The sequence below is a fragment of the Rhincodon typus genome, chromosome 41 (genome assembly GCF_021869965.1).
Source record: "Rhincodon typus isolate 14 chromosome 41, sRhiTyp1.1, whole genome shotgun sequence".
NCBI lineage: Eukaryota > Metazoa > Chordata > Chondrichthyes > Orectolobiformes > Rhincodontidae > Rhincodon > Rhincodon typus.
This window is the reverse complement of record NC_063372.1, coordinates 2,613,067-2,630,017: the sequence shown is the minus strand read 5'-3', so window position 1 is coordinate 2,630,017 and position 16,951 is coordinate 2,613,067. Positions and strand designations below refer to the sequence as shown.

Here is a 16,951-nt window from a genome sequence, read left to right as displayed (position 1 = left end):
TTGAGGGGTAAAAGCACAGCATCTGCTGGATGTGAGGACATCGATGGGACAAATACATGGAGCACATATTTGCAAACTTTAGCTGCACTCCATTTACAAAAAATGTCCCCCCTATTTGTAATGCATGCAGAACGAACATGCTTATGCCTGAAATGTTGATCGAAGGCTGATTGCACCATGCCATAGTACTAGCTAAACTAACACTGTCAGCTCACTAAGGCAGAGGTTAACAACAATAACTTAAAGGGAGGCGAGTACTGGCTAAAAGCACCACATCATTTGTGGAACTTGTAAGACTGTTTTGGGACAAGGGGATCGTTGATACACCATTTTAAATTTTTTTTATTCACTTGTGGGGCATGGACATTGCCGGCTGGGCCAGTATTTATTGCCCATTCCTAGCTGCCCCTTAAGAAGGTGGTGGTGAGCTGCCTTCTTGAACTGCTGCAGTCCATGTGCTGTAGGTAGACCCACGACTGCCTAAGGGAGGATTTTGACCCTGTGACAGTGAAGGAACGGCGATATATTTCCAAGTCAGGATGGTGAATGGCTTGGAGGGGAACCTGCAGATGGTGCTGTTCCCATGTATGTGCTGCCCTTGTCCTTCTAGATGGTAGAAATCAAGTTTTTTCGGTGTTCCTTCCAGATGGTAGCTGGTCATGGGTTTGGAAGGTGCTAAGGCGCCTCGATGAATTTCTGTAGTGCATCTTGTAGACTGCACACGCTACTGCTACTGAGCATCGGTGGAGGATGGAATGAATGTTTGTGAATGTGATGTCAATCTAGCAGGGGCTGCTTTGCTCTGGAAGGCATCAAGCTTTTTGATAGACGCTGAGGAGCCAGGGGAACATTCTTCCTTTATGCCATGTATGATTCTGAACAGCAGAGAGTATTTCCCCTGATTCCCATGACCTCCAGTTTTGCTAGGGCTCTTGGATGCCACTGCTGCCTTTATGTCAACGGCAGTTACTCCCAGCTCCTCTGTGAACTCTTTTGTCCATGTTTGGACCAAGGCTACTAGTAGGCCAGGGGCAGAGTGGCCCTGGCAGACTTGGGAACGGAGCATCAGTGAGCAAGTTATAGCTGACCATGTGCCATCTGATAGGACTGCTGGGCAATCCCTTCCAGCACTTCACTAATGATTGAGAGGAGACTGATTGAACAGTAATTCCTCAATGCAAACTAAATCTTTGAGGGGTGTGTGTACATTACCTCGGGAGCTCTCACGTTCCCTCACCCACTCACAGGGACCATAAGTGTTAGTTCCCACTCAGCATCTGCAGGGTTGGCTCCCTTGGTGACACACCAGGACAGAGGCAATAAAGTGCAGCAGGGTAGGGGTATAATGTCACTCAGGCCAGAACCAGGACAACACTAGAGCAGACCATTAAACTGCTGAAGATGAGGTGTGCTGTGTAGACCACTCAGGAGGAATGCTGCAGTACTCAACAGAACCGAGTGGTCAGTTTCACCCTGCACAACCTCACTCAACAAAGGAGGGGGCGGCAACATGCAGAGGGGCAGACAGAGGAGCTTGCTGTCACCTCTGATGAGCAACATTGGGCTGGGAAGGCACTGCTACTGTTGCTACCGAGAGAGTGAATAGTGTAGATGCAGCAACAGATATCAGGGCAATGTGTGACATGGTCGACAGGCCACCAGTCTCCAGGCTGAGTAAGGAATCACAACATCACTATCCAATGTATATTTACAAGTGAGATGTACATAGACAGTGAATATACACCTGTGCCCCCATTGTGCCTTAGAATTTCTTAAGCTTTCTTTGCACTTTGCAAAAATGCAAACTGGACATTGACAGCTGAGGTGGGAGCAGACTGTTGCCTGCCACCTGCCATGCCCTGCTGACTGGGATGACCTTGGCAGGTGTTCACTGGGGCTTGAGGCTGCCACAGGTGGAGGTGCTCTCTTCTTGTGCTGACCTGCTGGAGGCAAGGCTGTTACTGGCAGAAAGGAGGGGGAACAGGCAGCGCATGCTTGGAATGTCCAGGGATGAACACCCCAGCTGGGGCCATGGCAGGCCCTCCTCTTCCATCCCTGTTGCTGTGTGATGGTACCTCCCTGGCTCTTTGAGGAAGTCAAGATGCCTCATTCTACTTTGGCCTAACCATTGCTGCATTGCACTGCACCTATGGTTACAGCAATGAAGTGAGAGCCCCGAGCACATATCTGGCTGTCCACGTATCCACTAGACTTGGGTCTCCATTGAGGCAGCCAAGTGCTCACAGGTCGGAGCCACAACAGGAGACAGAACCTCTACGGACTGCTCTAGCCTGTGCTCATGTCTACCGAGGGTACATGGCAGCTCTGCTAGATGTTCCCCTGCCTGTCTCTGCATCTCTAACGGGTTTCTTATGGCCAAATCCAGAACCTTATCCTCTGCTCAGGGCTGAGCAGGGGCCTGACCTTCAGCAGTCCTCCACAGTTTTCATATCCTCCATCAGCTATGGATTCGTGTCTGTGATATGCTCATCAGGTTGTGACCCAGAGCCTAATCCAGAACATACACCCACCAGGGTGAATGTCTCTGAGCTGGTGAAGCAAGCAGCAGATTCCATGATGGTATTTCTTTTGAGGATTCTGAGGCAGCATCCTCAGAGCTGGTGCTAAAGGTGGAGCTGGAACTGGGGCTGAGCTCTCTCCTCTCACGAGGACATGCAGTGAGAACAAAACCAATTAGCTGACATTTCTGCAGAATCTCTGTTCATGACAATGTGTCAACCTGTTAGTCCTGTTTGATCATTTGTCAACAGCAGCATAGATAGCTGTGTGACTCTGGACTCTCCATCAGCCCTTCGTGTCTGTGCTGGTCACGGGCACAAGCAATGCACCAAGTCCAACTCTCCTGCCTTTACCTCATGGGTCTGCAGTTTTCTTTTCCAGCTCATGATCTAATTCTCTTCTGAAAGCCTTAATTGAATCTTCCTCCACCATGTTCTCAGGCCACTTGTTCCAGATCCTAACCACTGCCTGCATACAAATGATTTTCCTCACATCTTCTGTGCCCCTCTACATTCTCAGTCTTTCCACTAATGGAAAGTTTCTCTCTATCCACTCTTTCCAGCACCCTCATGATAGGGTTCGCTAGCATCCTCTGAAATTGCAACTGAGGCTGTACATTCACGTGGACAATCTGATGCCACGGTATGGGATATCTCTGAGCATCTGTAGAGGAACCTAGAAGGAGAACTGAATATCTAGTCATTGTGGCTCATGTTAGCACCAGTTACAGAAGCGGGAGTATCAGAACCTAGGAACTAAATCAAAATGCAAGATATGATGGGATTATTCCTTGTGCCATGTGCAAATTTACATAGCAATAGGCAAGTCAGGAAGTGTGGCTGGCAGACTGGTGTGGAAAGGAGACTTCCATTTCATTAGACATAGAAATAGCGAATATTCATGGTGTAGCGAGGTCACTCGGTCCATTATGTCTGTCCTGGCCAAAGAAAGTGATCCAGCTGTTCCTAATTTCCTTTATTGCCCTTAGCCCTGTGGATTCTGGCATTTCAAATGCAACTCCAAATATTTTCTAAATGTCATGAGTGAGTCTGCCTCTACCACCCTTTTTGTGCACTGAGTCCCAGACCTGCACTGTTATACAAGACAGTTGGCCTGAGGTGGTTAACTTTGGAATAAATCTGCCAACTGAGATATAAATGACTGGCTCCTCACAGAGACAGTCAATTCATATAATCAGAGAATCCCTACAGCGCGAAAGTGGGCCACTCGGCCCATATCGACCCTCCGAAGACTATCACATCCAGACCCAGGCACCTCCCCATCCCTGTAACCCCACATGAAGCATTACTAACTCACCTAGCCTACACATCCCTGGACACTACAGGGTAAATTAGCACGGCCAATCCACCTAACCTGCACATCTTTGGACTATGGGAGGAAACTAGAGCACCCGGAGGAAACTCATGCAGACACAGGGAGAATGTGCAAACTCCACACAGACAGTCACCCAAGGATGGAATCGAATCCGGGTCCCTGGCACTGTGAGGCAGCAATGCTAACCACTGAGCCACCAATCCGACAGTTCAGAATTGGTTCTTCAGTTCATCAGTCCATTAGTTACAACAGCCATGTAGCCCAGGCAGCAAGGGATGGTGACAGCAGCAGTCAGCCGCGAGGGATGGTGGCAGCGGCAGTTGGGACTGAAGCCTTGCCAGCAGCAGCAAAGTCTGGGCAGGTCTTAGCCTAGCACGGACGAAAGCAGCCTGCTCAGCCTGGAGGAGAGTGAACCCTCTTGGGGAAGCCCAGCTTGGAGCATTTGCAGGCCCATGGCTTAAGAAAGGATTGTAATGTTTGAAATTTTCAACTTTATTTCTTTATTTTTCTATTTCTATGCTAAGAAGAATGTAGTGCTAAACTTTTTAAGCTTATTTCTTTATTTCTCTATTTCTGTAACTAAGATTCTGTATCTAAGACTGCACGTGGCAAAACTACACTTTTCACTGTAGTTTTGTACCCCGTACTTGAGTACATAACAATAAAACCTAAATCTACATCTTGATCTCGTTCCAATCTTGTAAGGGATACCATTCTCTCTTACCTAGTGTTACTGCAATTACTGAAGCTAATCTGTTATTTTATAATTGCCTTGTAAACTATTTCCTGTTACCCAAGTATGTGTCTCTTCTGTCAGACTTACTTAACCCTTCAGCATTAAATATTAGTTAGCCTTGTAGACTAGTATTACAGAAGTCTTGGAGACAGCAAATCTACCCAAAGAAAATTCTAGCTGAACCAGGTGCTAGCTGTCATCACCCATCACCCTCTAGGTGAAAACTTTTTCCTCAACTCCCCTTGAATCCTTCTACCACTTACTTTAAAGCTGTGACTCCTGTATATTAACCTCTCTGCTAACCCAGTTAGCTTTACGCTTTGTAGTGGGCACTAAAACAATAAACCATGCCTGTAATAATTATATTTTATATAGGCTAGTAGGGAGGCCTACCCAAGTATTTCAGAAATTTGCATCCCATTTATTTGGTGTAATTTGCAGTATACTTTACAGTACACAGCATAACGCTTGCTCATGCTTCTTTTTTGCACTGCTTGGAGAATGTATACTTGGTGTGGTGGGCATCTGCACACATGACATGAGCTATGGAAGGAGATCCTGGAAGGAACACTTGGCCTTTGTCACCAAGTATCCACTGAGACATTTGCTTGTCTAGCCCAAAGACAATTGACATGGTGGAATAGCATCAAATGAAGGAAAGATCAGAAAACGCTGGGAATACTCAGCAGACCAGGCAGCCTCTGTGGAGGGAGCGAAACAGAATTCTTATCTAAAGTCATCCATTGAAGACTTTTACTTTAAAAGTTGTAAAATGTTAAAATTGTCATGTCATCTTTTAAGATATCAACATAGCAGTGCATGAGTTGCTGGAGCATTTTCATTCATCCATGCCATATTGATTTTACTGAGAAAGCTTTTCTGTTTCCCTATGCATAGAGGCTGCCTGACCTACTGAGTATTCTCCCCCACATTTTCCATTTTTGCTTCAGATTTTCAGCATCAGTAGCAATTTATGGTCCTGACATGGGCACCAGAAAAGACAAACACAGATCCTGCCCTACATGTTGGACAATGGAAGTAGCACAAATTAGACCGAACTGCGAGATCTCACCACCCACAGATAAGACAAGGCTCTGCAGCTTTGGCACAGTTATGCATGATGGTGGACAAAGAAACAACTAACTCAAGTAGGAGGCACAAAAACATTCCCATTCTCAATGGTGGGGAGACAATCTATGCGTGCAAAAGATAAGACTGAAGCATTTTCAGCCAAAATTACCACACAGATGATCCACCTCAACCTCCTCCTAAGGTCCACAGCATCATCGACTCCATTCAGTTGCTCAGCCTGTCAGTAATAAGCTGAACTGACATCCTGCCATGAACAGGTGAACTTCCTCTATAGGTCCCTTCTCACCTCTGACTCAACTGTGAGCTGGGAAACTGGTTCACTGCGTCTCCTATGATTATGTGAGCCAGGTCGACACGTTTCATGCCACAATGGGCTGCAGTCAATTCTGCGCTATATTAGTGTTCCTTCTCTGTCGTTGGGTCAAAATCCAGGAAACCGCTCTTCCTGAACAACACATGGTTTGCAACCACCACCTCCTGAAGGGAAATTAGTGATGGGAACTAAATGCTGGCTTTGTCAGTAATGGCATGAATGAATGAAGGTGCTCCACCAACTCATGTACTGTGATGTAGTCTCCAGTGTTGCTCACATACCAGCAATCCCTGTACAGACTGATGACATTTAACAAAAATGTGGACTTCCAGTTGACATCTGAAAAGATGACATGACAATATTTCACATTTTAAGACTTTTAAAGTAAAAGTGCAATTAACTAAACACTATTGCTGTAGGCAACATATATTTAAAATACAGAATAAAACTTTCCATTTTTGCTCTCAGCAAAACCAAGAAAACACACTTCAGAAAGTAGAGTTTACACTGTTTCTTAAGGTCCAAAGATGTTAACATAGAAGTCAACCACTATGCCTTGAAATATCCCTTCAATAACAGAGGTCGGCTTCTATGCAGAGGTGTGGGTCATCACCATCTGTATAGTTCACCATGGTCTGCTCTTTGCGGACATGGTTTAAACTCCCATAATCTTCACAACATAGCCCACACCACCTGCTTGATCCCATGAACCATATGTTAAGATACCAGTCAGTAAAACATTGATTTATGGAGTAAAAACAATTGACGCTTAATGAGAGTATAGTATGTCAAATATATTAAAAAAGGAGTTTTGGAGCCCAAAAAAAGGGTGATCTTGTACATTGAGTCTACTAATACACAGCAGTCTCTGACAATCATTTGATGTTGCCAGATCCAGTTCAAGTTGACTTTTAGCTCCAAATGTTTAGTTCTGTTCCTGTCCTTTCTTAGCCTAGGTAACTGTAAACCCCCAACGGTCTTTCACAGGGAGGGAATTCTGCCTCTAGCGCGATCTCAGTAAATTTTCCAGCCTTGATTTCAAATTCTGATGTACTTGTTTTTTTGCAGTCAGAGTGTGAGGTCCCACCCACATTGGTACTTGGTGAACTAAGGAGACTTGCGGCCTCCAGCTGTTTTATCCCAGATCCAGGAAAAATGCCTGTGTCTGGGAGTTTTAGGGATATCTTAGAAACACCGCACCTCCCCTCAAAGCCCAACTCCATTGCGACAGGAATCACATGGGCCTTGTACCCATATAGAAATGCTAATTAGCTATCCTTGACACCACAGCTCACATTTATCTTAAAGAACATTGTCAGGTGACTTTGGAGATTAGCAGTCTAAACAATGTAAACACCTTTCCAGCAAGACTAACCCAGACATTTTTTTTTAAATCTTTAACAGCCATATCATGCAGGCCTATTGTGAGGCAGACTTCCATACAGGTCACATGACCCCCTTCATTAACCCTCAATCAAAGATTCATTCCTAAAACACAACAATCTTATCGACCTTATATTTGTAACAACAGTTAAAGTTCACATAGTTTAAGGAATCGATAATGCTCGGACAGCCATAAAGTATAAGCCTGATTCTCTACATTCCTCCTCTCCCATTGTATAAAATCACGAGCACAAGGATTCTCAAAGAGAAATCCATCATCCTGTTTTCTCAGAAGGGTATCTTCAATTTTCTTTGGGATTCCAAAGACTTTTCTGGTTTTGGTCAGGGTGAAAAGTCAGTCAGGAGCTAGCCAAAAAAGACAGTATTTGTCTAATTCAGATCTGAAACAATATGGACAAGAGATAATGTAGAAATGCTCTTTCAAAAAAACATTTCTAATCTGATTAGCTGTTCTTGGCAAGACTCTCTGTTGTACCAATCATATTTTATGAAGGCAAGGCAGAAAGAAATTGCAAAGTTCCAAACAGTTGACATCACCTTGTTATTGCTATATGCATGGAGTTGACAGGTGCTTCTTTCACCCTCTCCTTCAGCCAAATCAATCTGCACATATAAACTGTGGGGCCTGGCACAGCCAAGACTCACCCCAAATTCCTTCTCTGTCCTTCCAGATTGTGGATTCTTTCCACCCAGCACGAAGCTTGTATATTGTATGGTGACAAGATCAAACTAACCCACAATCGCACTCCATACTCAGGTTTTATTGTGGCTTTTTATTGTGCAGTGAGGATCTTCCCGCGAATGGGGCCACCACCAGTACTCAGCATTACTGAAGCTTTCATATGCTAGAAAGTAAATACTTTAACATTGAATTCATTGAAGTATGTTCCATGTAAATATGAAATATTCTTTATCAATTATACCTGTACTGTGAGAATTCTGGAATGTAACATTGCTAATTAACTGCAATCAAGTGGATTTATCTCTTACTTTGATGATTTGCTCTATTGTTTCACATGGTGGCAACTGATTATATTTTTAACTGTAAAGTGAACTGTATGTCCACTGATGATGCACTATAAAACGCAATCTTGCCATGGCTGCTTCTCTTGGCATATTATTCTGAGCCAAGAAAGTTCTCTACTTCATTCTAAGTGTGGTGGAATGGAGAAAAACAAAGTTGATAAGGACAGGAAAGGAGGATGAAAGCTTAGAAAGAAAAGGATGGCTCAAAAAAGAAAGCTGGGAGAAAAATAGGGAGAGAGAGATCAAAAAGGAACCTGTGCTGAGCAGAAATGAAGAAAGTGATTACTTTTATAGGTTTTCCGGAATCAGTACCCTTAATTACAAGGTTTTTTTTTAAAATGGAATCAGTTGTAAAACATAACAATTTTTGGAACTGCTGAATTGGAATGCTTTCTACTAAATTTATTGTTGAGGTGACCTTACAAGAGTAAGCCAAAAACAAATGTAGCCTTACCAAAACAAAAAAATAGAACCTAAGTATCATTTTGCCCCAGAATCAAGATTTTCCTGTAGCAGACTTGGATATGTCACTTTATTCAGTGGAGTAAAGGAACAGCCAGCAAGGAGTTTCAAACCTCATGTCTATTGAAATTATAACACAGTAGAATCTGGTTATAATGATGCATTTGACCAGCAGCTTAAATGACCCTGATAGCCAACTCATCTTTATAATTAAATCTCCATGATATCCAGTGCTTGTAGATACTTGCTAATAAACCTTCTCCTCTTGACATCAGCATTTTTGTTGTCAGTTGATTTTAAAACTCTGCTCAGTTTGCCAGTTAGAGCTGAGGGGTTCTTGTGGTGCAGTGGCAGTGTCCGTCCCTTGCAGCCAGGAGAGTGGGGTTCAAATCTCGCTTGCTGCAAAGCTATGTAATAACATTTCTGAACAGGTTGATTTGGAAATATTTACCAATTAGTGCTCAGCAATGCTCAATTCAAAGGGTACCTGCTTGAATCTAAATGAATGCAGCAAAAACAGCAACGGTATTATAATCAGAAGATAGTATCAGCATGCTCAATGTCTCCTGTTGGTAGGAGAGGTTGCGCAGCGAACTGACGACTGCTTTGTGCTTAATTGCCTTGTTGGGCTTTATAGGTGTACGCAGCCATGGAAAAGCAGTCTGGAGTCATGGCCCAGCACGGGCTAGGTTGGAAGGACTGTTGTTCTGAACCTTTTATTTCTCTATTTTCTAATTTATTCCTATGATCTGTAATGCTGGATTTTTAAATTTCTTTATTTTTCTAATTTTTTCCCCTAAAAGCTTGTACTGAAGAATCTGTATCTAGGTACCTTGTACCTAAGATGACGCCATAAGCGGCGACTTGTAAACTTTTCACTGTACTCATGTGAGTACATGTGACAATAAAGCTAACTCAATTCATTCATTCAATTCATTTTACACAAGTTGGCTTTGGCAACCACAGTTTGAGACATATAGAAGTAATTTCAAAATTCAGCACTAGCAGTGGGGAGTTACACACACAAGGAGCATGTTGAAAACCTGGAATTACTTTACAATTATCACGTGAACAAGGATTGAGCAGGCCTGATGAGTTAAAAAGGCCTTTTTCACTCCAGAGTTTGTGCCAAGATCCTCATTTGCCATGTACTCGGGAAATCACATTCCCTAAAGACAATTGGAAGGTCCCCTGTCTCCCAACTGACCAACCCCCATCCCAACTCCCCACCTACACTCACCTTTACTGGCTCCATCCCCACTTCCTTGACCTGTCCATCTTGTCTCCACCTATCTGCTCCTCTATTCACCTTCCATCATCGCCTCCCCATCTCTCTATTTATTTCAGAGTCCCCTTCCCCACATCTATTTCTGAAGAAGGGTCCAGACCCGAAACATCAGCTTTCCTGCTCCTCTGATGCTGCCTGGCCTGCTGTGTTCATCCAACTCTACACCTTGTTAACTGAGAAGGGCAGCCACTTTCTCTCACATCAGTTGCAAGGCACTCGTAGATGAAAATCTCCCCTTACTTTCCATAGCTACAGATATAATTTTAATCACAGCACATGTACATTTTTGGATGTAACTGACATAGCACTTGACATATGCAATAACACATGCCAGACCAAATGTACTTACTTTATAAAATAACTTGTTCAGCAAAATAATACTGTGTCCACAGTAAATTATGCATGGCTTACCCTGCAAGTTTGCCAGAGGGAGCTTGACAATGCCTCCTGCCCCAGTGGCAGAAGTAAGGCTCGGGAGAGAACCAATGGATGCCGTGGGAAAAGTCAACACGAGTCCTTGCTGGGCAGTAACTTGACCAGCCATGTTGAGCGGGATGAGAAGCGGTTGGTTCAACGGGACACTACCTGTTGAAGCCATGACCACTGTTGCCAGGTTTTCCGAAGGCAAGATCTGCAGAAAGAAATGTTTCTCAAGGATTAGGAGTTCATATATGCCTGCATAAAGCCCCACACAAAAGCTTGGTAAACAAAATTGGAGCACATGACGTTAAGGGGAATATGCTGGCACGGATTGAGAACTCATGGACAGAAAACAGAGCATATTTATTTCCCAATGTGCTCTATCAATTGGGGTGTAAACTGTGATATTTATCCATATTTAATATCATTTATTTACATTAGGTCTTCTGGTTTTTGACTTAGCAACCTGTGGGTTTTCTATGTATGTGAACTTAATAATGAATTTGTAAGCATTTCTCGAGACATGGTGATTTCTTTTAAAACAGCTTTTGAGGACTGGCTTGCGAGAGAATGGGGTTTTTGTTTATTTTTTGTTTTGGGATTTTTTGTTTATTTTAGATTATTTTGCAACCCAGCAAGGCAAATAATGGGGCCTCGAGATTTGTTAAAGACTTCTGGAATGTTTTTGTAAGCTGAAGGAAAACGCCATAACTTAAAGATGGAGGCTTTTGGTTTTAGTTTTACTGTGAGTTTTGTGCAGCCCTGTGAAGACCTTGGGATAGGATGGCAATGTAGACCAGTGTTCCTGAGAAAGAAACCTTGAAGAAGTTAAAGCAAATACATATAAGCGGGTGTGTAATAGCTCCAGGAAGAAGCTATCTACAGTTCCATTCTAAAAGCTGGAGTCACAAGTGACTTAAACTTACTGAGGCATTAGATACAGGAACTCTAGTGTTAGCATAGTCTGAGTGGTGTTTTGGGTATAATAAAAATGCTGTTTTGTTTCTTTTCAATTTATGAAGGTGTGTTTTTGGTTAATAGGATTATACTTTCCTGTGTGTTTAAAAATCTTTGATTTTGTATAGTAAGTAGATGGTTTGGTTATATTCTATTTTATCTTAATTTCTGTTATTAGCAAGCTTCTGTTTTGTTGTTAAAACAAAATCTGCAGCATTGTTTGCTTATGTTTTGCTGTGGGACCACTTTGTTAAGAAGATAGAATATTGAAGAGTACAACACAGGAACAGGCCCTTTGCCCCACTATGTCTATGCCAGCCATGATGCCATCGTCAACTAATCCCATCTGCCTCCACGTGGTCCATATCCCACAATTCCCTGCCTGTACATGTGTCTGTCTAAATGCCTCTGAAACATTGCTATCATATCTGCTTCTACCATCTCCACTGGCAGCAAGTTCCAGGCACCTACCACCCTCTGCATTAAAAAACTTTCTTCGCACATCTCCTTTAAACTTTACCCCTCATACCTTAAACCTATTCCTCCTGGTATTTGACATTTTTACCCCCAGGAAAAAGACTCCAACTATCCACCCTGTCCATGCTTCTCATAATTTTATATACTTCCAACATGTCACCCCTCAGCCTCTGACACTCTCACGAAAACAATCAAAGTTTGTCCAACCTCTCCTTATAGCTGGATGCACTCCAATCCAGGCAAAATCTTGGCAAACCCCTTTTGCACCATGTCCAAAGCCTCCACATCCTTCCTATAGTGTGGCAATCAGAACTGCACACAATTTTCCAAAATGTGGCCTAACTAAAGTTTTATACAGCTGCAACATGACTTGCCAACTTCTATACTCAGCGCCCTGACTAATGAAGGCAAACATGCTGTACAGCTTCTTTACCACCTTATCCACTTGTGTTGCCACTTTCAGGGAGCTATGAACTTGCACCCCAACATCCCTGTGTCTATCAACACTCCTAAGGGTCTTGCCATTTACTGTATGCTTTCCTCCTGCATTTGACCTCCCAAAATGCATCACCTCACACTTGTCCAGATTAAACTCCATCTGTCATTTCTCTGCCCAACTTTCCAACTGATCTATATCCTGTTATATCCTTTTGCAACCTTTCTCACTATCCACAACTTTACCAATTTTCGTGTTGTCTGCAAATGTATTCATTAGACCACCTACATTTTCATCCAAATCATTCATACAATATTATAATCAGTAGGAGGTCCCAGCATTGATCCTCGTGGAACACAGACATAGAGTCAGAAAAACACCCCTCCACAACTACACTCTGTTTTCTATGGCCAAGCCAATGTTGTATCCAATTTACCAAATCACCATGGATCCCATGCGACTTAATTTTCTGGAACAGCCTACCATGAGGGACCTTGTCAAATGCTTTAGTAAAGACCATGCAGACAGCATTCACTGCCTTAACCTCATGAATCCTCTTTGTCACTTCCTCAAAAAACTCAATCAAATTTGTCAGTCAAGACCTCTCCCACACAAATCCATGCCGATTGTCCCAGTAAGTCCGTTATTTTCCATATGCAGTAAATCCTGTCCCTAAGAATTTTCTCCAAAAATTTCCCTACCTCTGATGTAAGGCTCACCGGCCTATAATTTCCTGAATTATTCCTGTTGCTCTTCTTAAACAAAGGAACAACATTTTCCAGTCTTCTGGGCCTCGCCTGGGGCTAAAGAGGACGCAAGGATCTCTGTCAAGACCCCAGCAATCTTCTCCCTTGCCTCCCTCAGTATCCCGCGAAAGATCCCATCAAGCCCTGGGGTCTTATCACCCTTAATGTTTTTCAATACACCCAACACCTCCCCCTCCTTAATATCGACATGCCCTAGAATATCACCATACCCCTCTCTAACCTTATCATCACCCATGTCCTTCTCCTTGGTGAATACCGACGTGGAGTAATCATTAAGGACTCCCCCACATAAATCCCTTGCTTTGTCCTTGAATGGAGCTACCTTTTCCCTAGCTCCCCTCTTGCTCCCAATATGCATATCAAATGCTTTGGGATCCTCCTAAATCCTACTTAAAATCAAAACAAATCAAAATATGATCGATCAAGCCAGGTTCCTGTTTGGGATCTGACTTGTGTCATAATAACATTAGTTGGGATCACAACTAGTGGGAGATCTTGGCAGGATTTTTAAATTCACTGGATTTAAGAGGGACGTGTACCTTTCTTATGTCATAATTATAGAGTTGTACAGCGTGGAAACAGACTCTTCAGTCCAACTCATCCATGCTGACCAGATATCCTAAACTAATCTAGTCCCATTTGCCAGCATTTGGCCCATATCCCTCTAAGCCCTTCCTATTCTTGTACCCATCCAGGTGCCTTTTATTTATGCTTTGAATCAAGGAGGCAAACCAAAAGGATAATGAGACACACTGGAGCAAATCAGTCACTGATGCTGGCTGATGACACTACTTGGTGTCTACAGACACAGAGTCATAGAGATATACAACATGGAAGCAGACCTTTCGGTTCAACTCGTCCATGCTGACCAGATATCCTATATAAATCTAGTCCCATTTGCCAGCATTTGGCCTATATCCCTCTAAGCCCTTCCTATTCATATAACCATCCAGATGCCTTTTAAATGCTGTAATTGTACCAGCCTCCACCACTTCCTCTGGCAGATCATTCCATACACGTACCACCCTCTGCAATGAAAAAGTTGCCCCTTAGGTCCCTTTTAAATCTTTCCCCTCTCACCTTAAACCAATGTCTTCTAGTTTTGGACTCCCCCACCCCAGGGAAATGATCTTATCCTATCCACATCCCTCATGATTTTATAAACCTCTATAAAGGTCACCTCTCAACCTCCAATGCTCCAAGGAAAATAGCCCCAGTCTATTCAGCATCTCCTTATAGTTCAAACCCTCCAACCCTGGCAACATCCTTGTAAATCTTTTCTGAATCCTTTCAAGTTTCACAATATCCTTCCTATTGCAGGGAGACCAGAATTGCATGCAGTATTACAATAGTGGCCTAACCAATATCCTGAACAGCTGCAATATGACCTCCTAACTCCTATACTCAATGACCAATAAAGGCAAGCATACCAAACGTCTTCTTCACTATGCTATCTAACTGCGATTCCACTTTCAAGTAAGTATGAACCTGCACCCCAACATCTCTTTGTTCAGCAATACTCCCCAGGACCTTATCATTAAATGTATAAGTCCTGTCCTGATTTGCCTTTCTAAAATGCAGCACCTCACATTTATCTAAATTAAATTCCATCTCTCACTCCTCAGCCCATTGGCCCATCTGATCAAGATTCCGTTGCACTCCGAGATAACCTTCTTCACTGTCCACTACACCTCCAATTTTGGTGTCATCTGCAAGCTTAATAACCATACCTCCTATGTTCATGAGGGGTTAATGATGGAGAAAATATTAACTGGATGCATACATGGAGGTTACAAACGAGTCTTGGACATAGCAAATGGAGAAATTGTAATGCGACTAGCAAGACAATTTCTGATGGAAGCAACTAAATTTATTTTGGAAATGACCTGGCAGGTTTCAAGTATACATTGTTCTACCACCCTTGGTGAAGCATCAGTGGAGGTAAAAGAAACTGAAATGTTACAGGAGGAACATCCTGGATTGTTTCCTGACTGTGCTGTGATGATATCTCAGGACCATAAAATTAGACAGGAAGAAAATATGTCTATGAAACAAGGAGATAATTTTGAATTTCGGTTATCGGATACACCTTTTGAAAATTTAACTAAAAAGTATTAAGGCAAAGAGAACAAGGCTGATATGTTTAGCCCATCTTTAACAGAAACACATCAAACAAGATTTGGAATTGAAAGGTTTATACAAAGCAGCCTGCTCACAAACTGAATTGTAAACCACTGAAATTAATTAAAGAAAAGTTAACAAACCAAAGCTCAGAAACAATGCTTCCAATATACATTTCACATTTACACCATTTGACTGAAATATTTCATCAGCTATAGAAAGCCGATTTGGTTATATAAATTCGTCCAAGAGTGAATTTACCAAAGCCAAGGTGACCTATTTGGGTTATATCATGGGACAAGGCCAAGTAATATTTAGAGAAGCAAAAGTACAGTGCCTAACATGAAACGTGAAATTTGACGTTATGAGTGATTCTGTCACAACTGTGTTCCAAATATCAGTGCTGTTGTTGCACCCTTAACAAACGTATTGAAAGAAGGCAGAAATTTTGAATGGATGCAAGAGTGTCCAATTGCCTTTGAAAATTTGAAAACTGTACTATTAATGGCACCAGTTTTAGCTGTGCCAAATTATGCAATACCATTCAAACTGGCTTTTTGGAGGCTGTTTTACTTCAAGCTGAAAAGATGGGGATTGAATGGTCTGTCAGATAATTTAAGGAAACCTGACTACATGTCAACCAATTTATTCAACTGTTGACAAAGAGACATCGAGTCTTGTGCTGGTTGTACACAATTTTGAAATATACAGTTTGAGGTCCGGTTAGCTCAATTGCTGGATGGCTGGTTTGCAATGCAGAGAAACACTGATTGCATGGGTTCAATTCATGTACTAGCTTACTAGATTACTATGAAGTACTCTCCTTCTCAACCTCTCCCTTTGCTTAAGGTGTGGTGACTCTCAGGTTAAACCAAGACCAATCATTGCTTTCCAATGAGAAAGCAGCCCTATGGTCTAGTAAAACAATGATGACTTTATTTTTACCAATAATGTGGGCAAAACCATTAGCTGTACAGACCACAGTCCTCAGATTTTCTTAGAAACATTTTAGGATGAAAATGTAGAATTATTTTGATGGAGCTTAATTCACCGTACAATTTGAAAATTGATCATATGCCTTGACAAGAAAATATCATTGCGAAGTGCACATACCAGAGACTTCACAGCATACCTTCCTACTTACCTAGATGTCACCTGCGAATTTAGCTCCCATGCCTTTGCTCCCTCATCCAAGCCATTGATATAAAATTGTAAAAAGTTGAGCTTCCAGCACAGACCCCTGTGGGATTCCATTCATCACATCTTTCCAATCAGACAAAGACCCATTTATTCATACTATTTTCTGCTTATCAGCTAATCTTTTATCCATGTTTCACCAACACCATGAGCTTTTATTTCCCACAATAACCTTTGATGTGGAGCCTGATCAAATGCCTTCTGGAAATTCAAGTGCACTACATCTACAGGCTCGCCTTTATCCACAATGCATGCTTCTCCTTTAAGGAACTATCAGTTAACTATGATTTCCCTTTGACAAAACCATGCTGATTCTTTCCGATTACCTTGAATTTTTCAAAGTATGTAGCTGTAATCCTTTTAATGATAATTCTAACACCCCGCTCACAACAAACATCAA

The 16,951-nt window shown here is 42.5% G+C and overlaps 1 protein-coding gene across 1 annotated transcript in view; it reads right to left on the bottom strand.

Annotated features, from left to right (window-relative positions):
- LOC109925716 (POU domain, class 6, transcription factor 1-like) overlaps positions 1-16,951 on the bottom strand; it is a 66,587-nt gene that overhangs the window by 31,285 nt on the left and 18,351 nt on the right. The window contains exon 3 of the mRNA XM_048618835.1: positions 10,588-10,807. Coding sequence (XP_048474792.1) covers positions 10,588-10,807 — 220 coding nt within the window. The remainder of the gene's footprint in view (positions 1-10,587; positions 10,808-16,951) is intronic.